At 34.3% G+C, this 16,057-nt stretch overlaps 1 protein-coding gene across 1 annotated transcript; it reads left to right on the top strand.

Annotated features, from left to right (window-relative positions):
• The first annotated feature begins 1,318 nt into the window (after positions 1 to 1,318).
• On the top strand, positions 1,319 to 4,821 carry LOC105042634 (endochitinase-like). The gene is given in 4 exon segments (XM_073256816.1): positions 1,319 to 1,631; positions 3,041 to 3,206; positions 4,321 to 4,478; positions 4,481 to 4,821. Coding segments are annotated over 4 exon segments (807 nt in total). The 5' UTR covers positions 1,319 to 1,351; the 3' UTR covers positions 4,684 to 4,821.
• The last annotated feature ends 11,236 nt before the right edge of the window (positions 4,822 to 16,057 follow it).

The raw sequence follows: 16,057 nt of genomic DNA, 5'->3' as shown, positions 1-16,057 counted from the left end.
AGACCATACCCGGAACCGGAATTTAGATCGGGTCCAATTTTTGACCTTGCTTGAACTCATGAAATGGAGAACTCAGTAGGTTCTACCATCGAGTCGGTACATTGACAGATTGTATAACGGCACTGTTAAATGGAACAGCCTGATTCAATTGGACATGTTTCTATGATCATGATTTTTACTTTTCCTGAATTTGGCTTTTATTGATTGCATATTTTTTTTTTTCTTGTCTGGTTACATTGTTTTCGGCAATTATGGGCATTGTATGATTACCATGACTGATGATCACTTGGTTAGACCAAGCATAAAAAGACTATGGGTCTTATTGTGAATGAAGGTGTCTCTGAGGTGCTGGATATATGGGAGCCAGCCACCAAAGCCAATTAGTTCATGCTCTGAGAATCTATCAAGAGCCAATTCAAAGGTCTAAGGTATGATCATGAGATGTCGGTGTTAGCTTGGAGTCAATTTAGAACTGCTATCTAAGATTGCAATTCCCGAACGATCCATGATATCCACCCTTGAGGTGAAAACTCACCGAGCAGTGCAATAGAATGCCATGATGCAGGGATATGGACGGTGTCAACCATGTTGGCAACCCGATGCATTATAGATGAACATAACATGCATGGTTTGTATGATGTATATATGTTAGTTGAGGTAAATATTTTGAACGGACCACTTAACACCAAAATTGTAGACTCCAAGTCCACTCTTCATGTCTATGATTCTTTGCAATGATTCTACAGGAATCGGTGCTTGTTTAGAAAGATGCTTCATACAAACCACATATTTGTAGAAATATAATATCTAGAAGCAAACTTGTTGAAAATAGACGCATTCTTGCATCTGATAAAAGTCTTATTATTAAATTTGATAAGTCTATTATTTTAGATATTAGGAGGTGATGAATGCGTTGTATATCGTTGGTAGGTAGTGTTGATGTGCACATTATTGACAACACCGTGACTTAAGAAGAGAAAGGACACAGTCTAGTCCATTTCACTTGCTTGAAACATGTTAGATTGGGTCATGTCAATATTATTACGATTCACAAGTTGGTCGACAAAAGACCAACACCCCAGTCTTCACGCAAGCTAGCCCACACCCAAGTCTTCCACCACTCATCTGTTGGACTGGTTATGATCACCGCCACACAGGCTTAGCATCCTCTCACCACAAAACCAATGGCTGCAGCCTCTCCTCCCCCATTCGTACCATTTCAAATTGCAGACAGAGAAGGGAATAATAATAATGTGAGTTCAAGATTAGGAGAAGACTCTTATGCAGGGTTCTTCCTCTATAAAACTAGCCCCTTCCCTTAGAGCTGAGACCCATTCACTGAAACAAAGAAATGAGGGTCTCCAAGGTGGCCATCATTAACTTGGCATTAGTGCTGTGCTTCCTTGCTTTCGTTGAGGGTGGGGATGTGAGCTCCATCATCACCCCATCTCTCTTCAAAGAAATGCTGAAGCATCGAAATGATCCACAATGTGAGGCCAAGGGCTTCTACACTTACCATGCCTTCATAACAGCTGCCAATTATTTCAGCAAATTTGGGACCACTGGTGACATCAATGTGCGTAAAAGGGAGCTTGCAGCATTCTTTGCGCAGACCTCCCATGAAACCACTGGTTAGTTCATTTCTTTTTCTTAGTTGGGACCCCCAGGCAATTTGCTGTAAGATTGGAGCCCATGCAGCTTCCTAAACGTAAATTTTGGACAAAATCATCTAAAAGGTAGTTTGATGAGGTTCCAATTCATTCGTTGGACATGGCATAAGACTAAATTTATCCCTATCTAAATTGGAACTATGCCTGATGAACATTTATCCATCCTAAATCTCTCTAATTTTTTTGTTAATATAAGCTTTCTAAGGCAACCCTAACAATCCTTGTGATCTATCACGGCATATTTCAAATTCTATCGCATAAGTTGCCTCCCATGTTTTTTATTTCAAAATTTTTAAAGAAATAATTCTTGATTTTATATAATAAACCAAAATTGTTAGTAGCAAGCAAAATGTCATCAACATACAGAATCAAGAAAATAAACTTGCTTCCACTGACCTTCATATATATATATATATATACACACACACACCGACCAACAGTATTTTTCTTAAATCCAAAAAAAATTATGACACCATTAAACTTAAGATACTATTGTCGGAAAGTTTATTTAAGATACTATTTTTTTTTCCTTGTACAAAACCGATAATTAATTAAAACATCAACTCCAGTAGTTCTATAATAAAGTTGGAACATTATTATTTTATTTATCAGTTAGACGGGCACAAAGTTTTTGAGAAACAAAAAATTATATTTTTATGAGAATCTTGGATCTTCAAAGTTTGTAGTTCATTAATTTCTCATATATTTTATTTTCTGATTCTCATGTATGTATTTACAATAGAGTGATAGAATAAATCTAAATTAAAAAAAAAAAAAAGGTCTGGGGTGATCTCCTTGATCCCCTCCTCTATTTTTTCCTTGTCCATCCATAGGTTATCGAATATTTTTGGGACAAAAATGTGTCTTCTCAAACAGATGCACCCTCCTGTTTCTTTTTTCCTTTTTCCTCTTTGTTGAGATGAATAATTCATACAATCTTTGTATAAACACAACCTATTACATCAAAGTACAAGAATTCACGAAAGTCCCTCTGGGAGAAAAGGTATTTGTTTTTATTATTATTATTATTTTTTTTATTTTTAACCAAGTGAGGTATCCCGGCTCGCTACTAATATCCACTCCACCCCAACCCATCTAAACCAAAGCCTGGAGCACAAGAGCCACTCAGATAAAAAACCCCTGCCCTCTTGTCCAAGTACCATAAAAGAAGAGACCTTCGGAGCAAGCACTTCGTTGAAACAAAGACATGGACATGCTTCATCTCCCAAGTCAATTTGCAAATGAGTGAGATTAATTATATCTTTAACACAAGAATAGATGTATATATAACAAATGTCTTTCAAACTACCTTGTCTAAATCTCAATGTTATTTTCAATGCCTCTTTGGATGATGATTTATATTAATGCAGGGGGTTGGGCAACTGCACCAGATGGCCCCTACGCTTGGGGATACTGCAAAAAAAAGGAGAATGATCGGGGGAACAACTTCTGCGACGAAAGCACTCCGGCCGGTGCAAAATGGCCATGTGTTCCCGGTAGAAAGTACTACGGCCGTGGACCCATGCAAATTTCCTAGTAAGTTCGATTAGCCACCTGATGAGGGTTTGCATGGATCCTTCGCTACCCTGCTTGTTTTCTCATCTTTTGGATGGTTAGTTTGGGAAGGAGGCCAAAAAAAAAAACTAAAGCCATGCACAGGATCTTGCATCCTAAGATCTTCACGATATTATCGTGACCCTCCTCCTCCTTTTTGCTATGAACTACTGTACAAACCTTTTAAGAATAGGGATTCCAGTGCTTAACTTGTTTAATCTATTTAAGTTGATTCAACCCGTTATAAGTTATGTTAGATTACTTATTTAGGATTTGTTTGCAATAATCCCGTGGAAGCCCATAGGATTCACAAAAATGCAGGAAGACATTACCCATTTCGATCACCATATTCACAAAAAAATTTCATTAAGGGATGAACCCGAATCCTATGGAGAAAGAAAATAATGACCTCACCAAATCTTTTTCCACCCTACATAAATAGACCAGAAGAGATCCAGGTGACATGGATATGACCGGGTCTCATATTATATAGACACGATCTGTATGCATAGTTTAGCACATATGTGCTGAATGGGCTAAGCCCGATTTCTATAGGATTTGTAGTCCAATTCTATAGAAATATTTGAATGAACCCTTAATAAAACGGCCAGGTTCGTGTCTTGATTTTTTGATCTATTTGATAAACAGGCTAAATTTGGATCAATAGATGTTCGACTTAACCTATATCTAACCTATTCAAGATTCATTGTCTTGGTATTAAACCCCATACTAATATCATTCCATTACAATATCGATATACAGTACAATATGAGATAGTAAGATGTGCTGATATCGGTATGGTATGAGACTGCATGCCTCTATGATATGGCACATTTGATATGATATAGTATCGATCGGTATGGCTGATGTTGGATTTGAATCATGCCTATTCTAGCCCAATTGCAGTCCTTATCTAAAAAGTGATTATTGGCATCCCTAAAATTCTTGAGATTTAGCTGTCAGGATGCAATTCGGTCCTTCATTGATGTATTTATCAAGCATCCATTTAACTTAAGTAGATGTACTTTGGATGGTAACAACTATTAGCATCCAATTGCTGACTCTTTCGTTGGTTTTTGGACTCCAATGTTTGCAGTAACTACAACTATGGTCCAGCTGGGAGAGCCATTAATGAGGACCTCCTCAGCCATCCAGGATTGGTGGACAAAGACCCAGTCATCTCGTTCAAGACTGCCATATGGTTTTGGATGACCCCACAAGGGCCAAAGCCTTCATGCCATGATGTGATCACCAACAATCGGCTGCTGACCGAGCTGCTGGAAGAGCTCCAGGATTTGGTGTCATCACCAACATCATCAACGGGGGACTGGAATGTGGTAAGGGGACCGGCACCCCTGGAGCAAAGGACCGTGTTGGGTTTTACAAGAGGTACTGTGGGATGCTTGGAGTGGACCCTGGACCGAACTTGGCTTGCCGTGACCAAAGGCCCTTCGCTTAAACCTTGCAGTCTATTACGGTCAAGGCTGTGGGCATTAGCATATTTATAAATAAATACTGCCTGCAGGTATTCACTATGCGAATCAATTATCTTATTTTAATATATATATATATATATATATATCTATCTCTTAAGTGATTTTGTTCGTTGTTGCTGTTCTTGCCGCTATTACGTACTATTGTTGGTGTTGTTGGTGCCGTTGCTACCGATCAAATACGATATGCACCGTTTTTCCTTTTTTTTGTTTTTTTTTTTTTTTGATGAAGCAAAAAACCAGCCAAGGCATACCATAATAATAACATTTTAAAAGATTAAAATTTCTTAGCCTCCACGACGACGTGATCGTCTTGTAACAGCTCGGGTATATGAGTTGGATAGACCATTACTCTTACTTGCATGCCCCATGCGCATCTTGAGGCGAGGTGCGATGGCGGGAGTTAGATGAGGTAGGTTAAATGGATTTAGTTAGATGAAATTGAAATTTTTTTTCTATATAAATTAAATAAATAAAAAAATATAAAAATAAATATTAGTACTTCATATAGCATTAAATAAAATAAGAATTGAAGATATAGAATATAACAAACTAAATTTTCAACAATATTAGAAAATACAAATAAAATTATGATTCTTTAAAAAATTAAATAATCATTAAACTAAGAAAAATAATCAACTAAAAAAACAAACAACTGAGCATCATGGAATGTAATCTCATATATTCAGTTTTTTTCACAACTGGAGTGACCAGAGCGAAATAGAGAAAATGATTTGTGAAGAGTTATGTCATAACAGGCACAAAATAAGGCACACAAACTCATGCAATCATACAGAATAGAGAAAAGAAGAAAAATGAATACAAGATTTACATAATTCGATTGTAAAGCCTATGTCCACAGGCAAGACACGAGAAACAAATTCTAATATAATGAAAAGAGAGAGATACAATCACTCAGAACTCTCCAAACCTTAGTCCTAATGTGATTTTCCAAATCTCTCATAAAAACTATCGAGATTGATAAAAAATATAATATTTATACTGATCCGTATCGTGGGGGCGTTGTCCCCCGCATCTCCTAACAAGATCAATGGTGGGCTTCGGCCCAGGTCGCTACCACCACAAACCTTACAAAATATACCATTCAGATTGCAATGTCGGTTCTTGGGTCATAATTCAGGCTCATGAAAATATTCAAAATTTAAGTCATATTGACAAGTTATATATATCTAGATTAGGTTTGGAGTGCGTTTTACCATTATTGCACCCACTCCAAATCCACTATGGGTCAAACGAAAACCGGCCCACTCCATTAGGGTTAGGTTAGGTTGGTTTTCTGATGGGACTGATTAAATTGCCATCCTTATTTTGCACTGCCTTGACTATTTGACTGGTCCATGCCTCTTTGATCTCTTTGAGTGAATGCCCTACATCATTAACCTACTGTGTTAAGGGTGAAACGACCAAATAAAGGAAACTTTCATGGCAAGAACTTTCGGGTAGCTAGCATCACTCAGGACTAAAATGGGCATCACCTCCAAGAGTACACTATTAGCTTTACCCTAGGCATTGAAATCCATGTCCTAAAACCAACTTCTTTAACTTCGCTAAACCTAAACTTTTCTTAAAATTGTAAGATGTGCAATTACCATGCGGAAGGTAGACCCATGATCCTAAATAGACGCCGATAATATTGTTGTTTTGATTGTATGCTGGGCCTTAGAGCACCATTTAATGTTTGTTGTTGCTAATTCCTACTTGTTCTTAAAAAAAAAAAAATAATCAATGAAATAGCATTTAGGTGTACTAAAGCCATTACAGGTTCCCCACTGTTAAGAAACAATGGAAAAGACTTGGGGTAAACATAGAGGAAGAACTGAATGCCACACGAGGAACAAAGCAAACCACATGGGAAAGAAAGGGAAGGGCAGCACTGAAGATGCTTGGGCTTCTTTCTTTTGTGCCAATGCTCCAGCCCACTGAAAGTTAGGGCAATTTAATGTTGGTTGCTCCATTTCCTAATAAAGAGGGATTGCATACTTTCTTGACAGAAAATGGACCTCCATTTCTCTCTCTCCCTCTCTCACTCATCCCCCTTCTATGGTGCTTCTCATTTTCATTCTTTGACCATTTTAATTACCACTGAATGTCCATAGTAAGAAAGTAACGAAATAACAATATACAAATATACGCTGCTATAAAGAATTATATGCTTGTATAGTCTTATGGCGGCTCATGTGGGCATGTATTTAGTCCCACATGGGTGTGCATTAGTGAGGTTTCGGACACTTGAGTAGGGGCAAAGATCCCAATTTTATAATTACGGCTATTTATTTTTTGTGAGATCTTGAACCATTAGAAATAGTATCATAGTGACTTGGTCTATAGCTCGTGTGGATACAGAACAGCATCTATGATCCCCGTGTTTGTGATTAGATGTCTTTTTTAGAAAAATATTAGGACTTAAATAGAAGATTTGCAAATGCACATCTATTTAGTCCTGCATAGCTTAGGTCTTGGATACTTAAGAAGGCTCAATAATCATTGGTGATGTATTGGGGTATTTAATTAATAAGGCCAAAGACCCCAAAGCATTTCTCAACCAAAAAAAAAAAAAAAAAATCCAAAGTATTTGGGATGTTTTAGGATCAAACAGGGCCATGGACCTCAAGTAGTAATCTTTTAGCTAGTTTTACTAGCTGAGATCCTAGATCACTACGGTTTCTGTAGATTTATGAGCATGAGACATTAACTGAAGGGACCATAACTCATACTGTCTTTTGCACTTTCAAAGAGTAAAATCACAATTGATTAGTCATAATTAGCAAGGTGCCACAATTTGACATCAACCTACTTGCAAAAAAAACTTGAGCGGTATCATCTTTTTAATAACTCAATAAAGTTCAGTCATCTTATACCCAGTTTGGCCTAAATATATGATTTAGACATGGCTTCGGGATCTAGAGAGTCAAAATTTTGGTATGTCCAAAGAGAACATTGAAATTAGCCTCAAATTTCTTTGTCCTGTCCAGGATGCCAACCAAGCCTGTCAACCTACATAAAAAAATCCAGTTCTGCTTTGGATTTTGATGCCCACGAAAGAAAAATGAGTCATCCAAGATCTAAGTTGGCAAAAATGCAAGTTTTGTTTGTGTTGGGCATTCAAACAGAACAAGCTGATAGCTTGGTCAAGGTTTTAACTTAGACTGGGTTATGCCTAATTTTAGTTAGACTGGACTGACATTAACATTACTTGGGGTGGTGTTGATTCACAAGTCAACCTGATCTTATAGTAAGCTCAGATTGGGTTTAGAGGTAACCAAATCTAACCCGAATTTATACGGTAGATGCCTAACTTTATCCCCATGTTTTGTAGGTCTTCTGGTGGATCAAAAGGGCTCCAAGATTTGGTATCATCGCTAATATCATCAATTGGTGCGAGTGCATGTGCTCATTTGGGTTTAACTTTGAGTTTACCAGCCTGAGACCCTATCTTTTACTTGTGACTGTATTGACTTGATATTTAATCACTTTAATATCTTATCATCTTTAATAATTGTTGATATTTTGTTTCTTTCTGATTTTGTCTAGCCATTATTGGAGCTCGGTGAGCCCAATAAAGTTTACTGGCCCAGTGTGACCCATCAAGAGAAATTCTTTGTGCACCGTGAGCGGTATAGAAAATTCGATATGAAATGCATCATTTTATGTGATTGATCTATATAGCTACTATTTTCAAATACATATTTAATGCCTGCAGTTTTATTTTTTTATTTAAAAATTTTGAATGATGAAAATATCCTTGCTCTTTGAAAAACATTACGACATCTTATATTCATATTATGACATCCTATATGCAGGAAGTCATAATTTTGACGCGGGATATCATAATATACTATAAGATATCATAATATTTTCTAAAAAGTAGGGATATTTTCGATATTCAAAATTTTTAAATGAAAAAGCAGAATTGTAGGCATTAAATGCATGTTGGAAACTAATTGGATAAAAATATTCCTTCCATATTATGATATTCTACATACAGAAAGTCATATTTTAACGTAGATGTCATAATATACTATAAGATGTCATAATTTTTTTCAAAAAATAGAGATATTTTTACCATTCAAAATTTTTAAATAAAAAAGCAGAACTGTAGATATTAAATATACATTAGAAAACAGTAGCTATGTAGACCAATTATATAAATCGATGTACTCTATGTTGAATTTTTTATACCGCCCATGGTGCACAAAGAGTTTCTGACCCTTCAAAGCTGCTGGACTCTTGTTAATGGGTTTTGATGTTTGGGATGCCATTATTAAATCATGATAATGGGCCTTAATGGCATTGATCGACTGTTAGGATCTTTCTACTCTCTTGGGTTTCTCCATATAAGAGAACTTGAGGCCTAGGTATTAAAAGAGAAATTCTTTATGCACCACCGACGGTGTAGAAAATCCAATATGGAGTACGTCATCTTGTCCGATTGGTCTACGTAGTCACCGCTTTTCAATACACATTTAATACCAACAGATCGGCTTTTTCGTTTAAAAATTTTATATGATGAAAATATCCTTATCTTTTTAAAAAAATATGATATCCTATGGCGTATTATAGCCCAAGATGTCATAACATGATCTAGGATATCATAATATAGAAGGAGCATTTTTGTCCAACCACTTTTCAATGCACATTTAATGCCTGCAGTTTTTTTTTTTTTTTTTAAATTTTGAATGATGAAAATACCCCTATTCTTTGAAAAAGATTATGACATCCCGTGCATATTATGACATCTTGCATTATATTATGATATTCTGTAGATAAAAACTATATTTTTTTGGACAGAATATTTTCGTCATACAAAATTTTTAAATAAAAAAGTCGATTTACAAATATTAAATATGTATTAAAAAGTGGTGACTATATAGATCAGTCAGACAAGGTGGTGTGCTCCATGTCGGATTTTCTACACCACCCACGGTGCACAAAGAATTTGCCGGATTTTCTACACTATTTTCTACAAATCCATTCCAAAAAATATCCATCAAGTCCAAATATGAGCCTGCTACCTATAGACTGCCAAAAAGCCTTTTCTAAGAGCTTCAAAACCAATATATAATCTCTAAAATTCTAACCCATCAATAGACCTCTCAACCTTCATGATTTTTGTTATGCCCTTATTGCTCCTTTGGATCTCTTCACAGTAATCAGGTTGTCTACTATAATGTTTGTTATGAGGCCCTCTAATAGTCTCCAAAGTCATTTGTCTTATCTTCTAACATTTAGTCACACTTACATTAACTTAAAATCTTATCCTAATATTATGCTCGATCTCCTTAGGCTTGTAATCAGGACATACTTTAAGCTTTTCTTGAAATTCTCTTATAATCAACCTAGCTATCATTTGACTGTTCTTGTAACTTCTTGCACATTTATGATCATTAATATAAATCTTAATTTAAAATTTATCAATATTTTTTTTTGTAAAAATATCATAGTTTGAATGGACAACTGTTGAATGTATATTTTACCTCTACTTTAGTAGCCACGTTCTTGATAAACCTCACATCATACCTTTGTATTATACTACACTTAATCACATCATCTTTAAATTGTTCTATGGTATTGAATATCATACCTTTATAAAATCTAACATCCTGTATGTCAGTTTTAGGGTTAAAATGAACCCACCTCTTCCTCCTTGCAAGCTCACCAATCTCATGGTCAGAACTTGATTTAGGCATATCAAATTTAGATGAATCATGATAGTCACTATCATACCCATTCTACTCTTCAACTTTATCCAATAGAAGAGCAATGCTTGGTCCTATAATCTTATCCATAGATGGTGGTTGCTTTCTTTGCACCTCATCATCCTTTTTCTTATTCTCTTCTCTTGCTTCCTTCAGTTTGTCTCTTGTAGCTATCAACTCATCATCAACTAATAGCTCATCAATTGTATAATAGCTGTCATCACTCTTTTCCTCTTCACTATCACTATATGGGGTGTACTCTTCATCCTCGAAAAATTACTCAATAATCCTTTGACCTCTAGATCTAACTAGTACTTTCTTTTTCTTTTACTTATCACTACTTGCTGACTTTACTCAATAACTACTTTCCTGCCTTTGTCTTTTACTACTTGCTGACCAATTCTTTCATTTCTCATTTAGTTACCGACTTTGCTTCTCACTAATCTTTTTAACAAGATTTTTAGTCCTTGTTTTCTCTATGACTGCTTTATTGACTGGCTCTTTGTGCTCAATATAAATATGGAGATACTCTCTTGTATCCAATGCAAGCTGTATCATTTCTTTAAGCTAACCATCTTTATATACTAGCCTCATTCCTTATTTGTTATTAAGAATATAAACCCTACAAAAAAACCTTACAACCTTATTCATACATAACTTCTCTGCCATATCTTGTGACTTCTCATAGCATCAGCTTTCTGTATCATGGATATCATAATAAGCACATCCCTTCAATATGTTCCATTCATCCACTCTTGTTGATAAACTTGCCACCATGATGCACAATAATAATTACACAATCCATTCTGCATGATATATGAAAATGCTTATAACTGAAATGAAATTATTAAGAAAAAATTATGATCAAAATCTCTACCGTAGACATAGAGTTTTTTCAAAATAGATTAGCTATTAACAGAGAGTTTATTAATAGTAAAAATCTATGTCTATGAAGTAAGATGATCGTTATCTTGCTTATCTTACTTCACTAAGGTAAACTATCTTATTATAGTAAAGTATCCTCTCTTGTTGCAGTAAGATATATTGCTGAAAATAAAATGGGGTTCCTTCCTTATTTCCAAAAAAGTAGATGCCTTAGCAAGACAATAATAGAGAGATGATAATGGTAACCATTAAATAATAAAGCTTTAACATAGATGTGCGACCACATGGAGACGACAAATTGAGATTCTATTTTATTGAATACTTAGGACCACATTATGATATAGAGACAACTTAGGACCACATTATGATATAGAAAAAGATTTAACAAAGCTTTGGGACTGCACACAAAAAACATCTTGGAACCATATTCCGTGTGAGATAACAAAGCTCCAATAATGCATTGGGACCATATACAAATATAACAAAAACAGACTTTTTTGGGTCACTTTCTACTCAAAATCACTAGTTATATTTGATATTACGTCAATCTTTATTGTTTCTTTTCAGAATAAAAGAATTATAGATTATAAAATAGATCTAAGTTAAACCCTAATACCCCTAATACAAGATAAGAAATTACTTTCATCATAAAAATGGAGGACTAGTCACTGCATAATGCCACTTCTTGCCAACTGGCAAACCACCACTCTAACAAGCATCACGAATATTTAGTCTTCGAAAAGAGATATCCTAAATGAAGATGGGCATAAATGGGGAAGAAAATCTTATCCACATAAGCCCCTTCTACCACATAAGTATGTCACATGAACTTATGTGATCATTCTATAATGACAGTGAAATAAAATCTATACTCAGAGTCTGAATTGAATTTATTTAAAAATTTGATGATCTGATTGTACTAAATTGGAGTTCATAATAAAATTAAAAATCTTCAAATAGTTTATAATTATTTTCGTGATTATTTCAAGAGATTTTAATCTGATGGGATCATTAATTTATATGTGCTGGCTGTGCCAATATCATTGAAGCTATCTGTATATCACATCATAAGTTTTCATCCTTGAAATTGTAAGTGCACATGGATATTTTAGTTTGAATTACTTTTTGCAATACCCAAATGAATTTACTTGTAGCCATTAAAATAATAATTATTATCAAAGTAAGTAATCTCCATGCTGAGCTCCAAGCATCCTTTAATGTTGCATCTCCTAAATTTAAAATAATAGAGATTGATGGATTTGCAAGTTTGGTGCATGAAAAGTAGGCACCAAATGATTCTATTGTGATGCTTTAAAATTGATGGTCATATATAACAATATCTTTTGGCGTAGAAATAGATGATATCACCAAACAATGTGGGTCCGCTTTATTAGTTGGAATTGTGTTTCAAATTTTTCTGCAACGCATTCCTTCTCTATTTTATTATTTTTAAGCATGGCAAAAAAATGTAATTCTTTGACCTACTATCATATTTAAGATGTATTTTATCACTATAGTTGATAAATTTGATATGAATCCAATTCTAGAAAGTAAACAATTTATTCACCTACAATTATAAATTTAAATTTATCTAAATACTCATTTAAAACTATTCTCTTAGTTATAGGAACTCAAAAGGTAAAGAAGATATATGTGAAAATTCAAGTAATCAACTAGAAGGATATCAAGTATATTGTGCCAAACTATGAAATTTTTCTCTTGACATCTACAAATCTATAAAGATAGTGCAAATGTGCTAATCTACTATAATATACAAATTATATTGCTTGTTATCATGATTCAGCACCTTGTATAATAAAATTTTATAATAATGTTTTTTTTGAATTTTCAGAATTTTCTAAAATTACAATGCTAATATGGCAACTTAACATTAGAAGGGCATATTGTCCAACCTAAAAAAAAGTGACCTTTTTCTTTACTTGTCACCTTCTTCCATATTTGTCCTCATATAAGTAATATCCAAATTCTATTAATAAGTAGCATAAAAAATAAATAACAATAGATATGTAATCATTATTTTGGATAATAGAACTTATCATAAAGAAAAATAAGATCCTAGGAACTTGAGTTAAGAGGGATCAAATCAACCGTGCTTCTATAAACTTGCAAGAGGATAAAAGGGAATAGTGTGTCAAAGAAGTTTCATTCTATTATCCAATGGATATATCCCTTAGAAAAGTCGGATCTATTTAGTGCTTGTTTGGTTGCCTCTAATCCAATTACATGCTAGAATTCAATTGCTTATAAATGAAATTATAGTTGTAAAAGGAGACCTTGTCTAGTAGTTATATGGTAATTGGAAACTACATACATAGTTACACCCATTTGGTTGTTTGATATGGAAAAAGATACAATATCTTATAATTGAGCCGGTAAAGTTAATTACCCATTGAGAAATAGTGAATCACATATAATATTTATCATGTTATTTTTAAAAATATAATAAAAATAATGTTACTATTAAATTGTTATTAGATTAGTATAAGAATAATTTCTATACTAATTTATAAATATCAAACAATTAGATATTATGATAATAGACATATTAACATATATAGTATACTAATATATTATTAGTACAAAAGTAATGTATTCTAATATTATAATACAGTAATACAAATTATATATAATAGTAAATATTTGGAAAATAACAATGTTATTACATAATAACAATAAAATATATTATTACTATTATAAAAATATGATATTAATATTACTTTTATAATAACATAATATTATATTAATTTAGTAGTAAACTATAATAATATTGTTACTATTTTGATTACAAGGACACCATGGAGAAGAAGAAAGGATGTGGTTAGAGTGGTGAGATGGACACTTCCTAAGGGATTTTTCAATTATAAAATTTATCATAATTACATCTAAATTTGGTTATAGTTGTAGTAATAAGTTTTGGAATATTTTTTTCATTGAAATACAATCTATAATTACAAATTATAAACATCCAAACACTTATTTTGTATGCCTACAATTCAATTGCAGCCAAATATAATCCCAACCTATCAATTACAGCATCAACCAAACTATAATACCCTAATTTAGCAAAATCCAGTTACATGAATCTTAAAGCATTCCTAAAAAAATAAAACAAAATAGAGAGAAGACTCCCGTCTTCTCTTCTATTGGACTCCTGATTGGAGCCGGAATTGAGGGCGGAAGGGAGTCTAACTCCTTCCCCCTCCACCTCTATTTAAATGGACCCAGTCCCTAATGAAACCCCCACCATCAGCTACTATTTTTGTTGAAAGAAACCCATCTTTTCTTCTCAAATTCATCAGAAATTGGGGCCAAATATCGATAGAAAAAAAGGTAAAAATTCCCAAATCTATTGATTTGTCCTTCTCCATACGTTCCTTAACCACTAAGTCTTAGATTTCGATCAACAAACCATCGGATTTTGTCAAAAAGGTGGCTTGGATTGATTCCTCTATTTTTTCTTTACTACTGTCTATTTTTCTTGATTTTTGATGATGGTCATCACCACCAACCATCGGTCAGTGATCTTCCGACTGCATCTCCATGGCTTGCATCTCCGATCACTACCACCATTGGGGAGAAGCTTCCTCGTTCCAAGAAATAAGGGGAAAGAGAAGGACTCCCATTCTGCAAGAAAGAAGAAAAAAAAAAGAAGAAAAAAAAAGGAGAGAGAGATTTTCTCTCTCTTCTCTCTTTCTCTCACCTTCCTCTTGAAGGGAAGGGAAACTATTTCTCTTCGGACAATCAGGATTGTATCTAAAAATTTTCTACAAATCTATATGAATAAGGATCAAATCTTTATTTGGATAGTAGCAAAATAGGAGATCAAATCTCTAAAAATCTGGAATCAATTTTTGCGAAGATCTGAAAGTGCAGATCTTCTACTTCGCATGTGCGTCAGACAATGCAGAAAATCGAGATAAACTTCGATCAAATCACCTTCGCAACCCAACCAAATGAGAGAGGAAAGAAACTGGTGTAATGCCTCACACCAGCAGGGAGGACACCCAAGGTAGGCCCCACGGCAAGGAGAGGATGGGCAACAACAAGGGAGACACCAAGGAGAAGGAAAGGGGACCCCCCTTCTCATGCCTCTCTCTCTCTTTCTCTGTTCTCTCAATTTGATTTAATTGCTATGCATCCATAGGTAGAGGCCTTCTTTATTTATAGATAATTTTCATGATTCAATAAGTATAGGACTCCTAATTTAAATATATTTTGAATCAGTCCAATACTCAAAAAAGAACTCCTACATGAGATAGAATTGCGATCACATATGGTGTCCACAATGGTGATGGTGCCCATAATGCACCTAATTCCACACCCACATGGGATGCCCACAACCAGCACCATGCCAGGTGTTGGTCAGCTCAAGAAAGGAGAGAATTTTAGTGCAAGTAGGATTCTTAATATCTCATCCAAAAGGGTCCGATTCGAATCTAAGTTAAAGCTGGTTCGAAATAATTTCGAAAGACTGTCAATCCTAAACTCTTTAGGACTTTAGAATCAAGTCTAACTTAAAATTTTAAACCTAATTAAGTCTAATTAAATCAGATCTAATATAAAATTAATTATGACTTAAATTCAATCTCTCATAGGCTCCATAGATCATAAATCAAAAACTGTTCATCCTCAGGATTGAACCTGAACCTCATATGTAGTGCTAACTAGACATAGTCAACTCTTCTATCTCGTTTGACCCATAACTTAATTCTCAATC

The sequence above is a fragment of the Elaeis guineensis genome, chromosome 4 (assembly GCF_000442705.2).
Source record: "Elaeis guineensis isolate ETL-2024a chromosome 4, EG11, whole genome shotgun sequence".
NCBI lineage: Eukaryota > Viridiplantae > Streptophyta > Magnoliopsida > Arecales > Arecaceae > Elaeis > Elaeis guineensis.
This window is presented reverse-complemented; position numbering and strand designations above follow the sequence as displayed.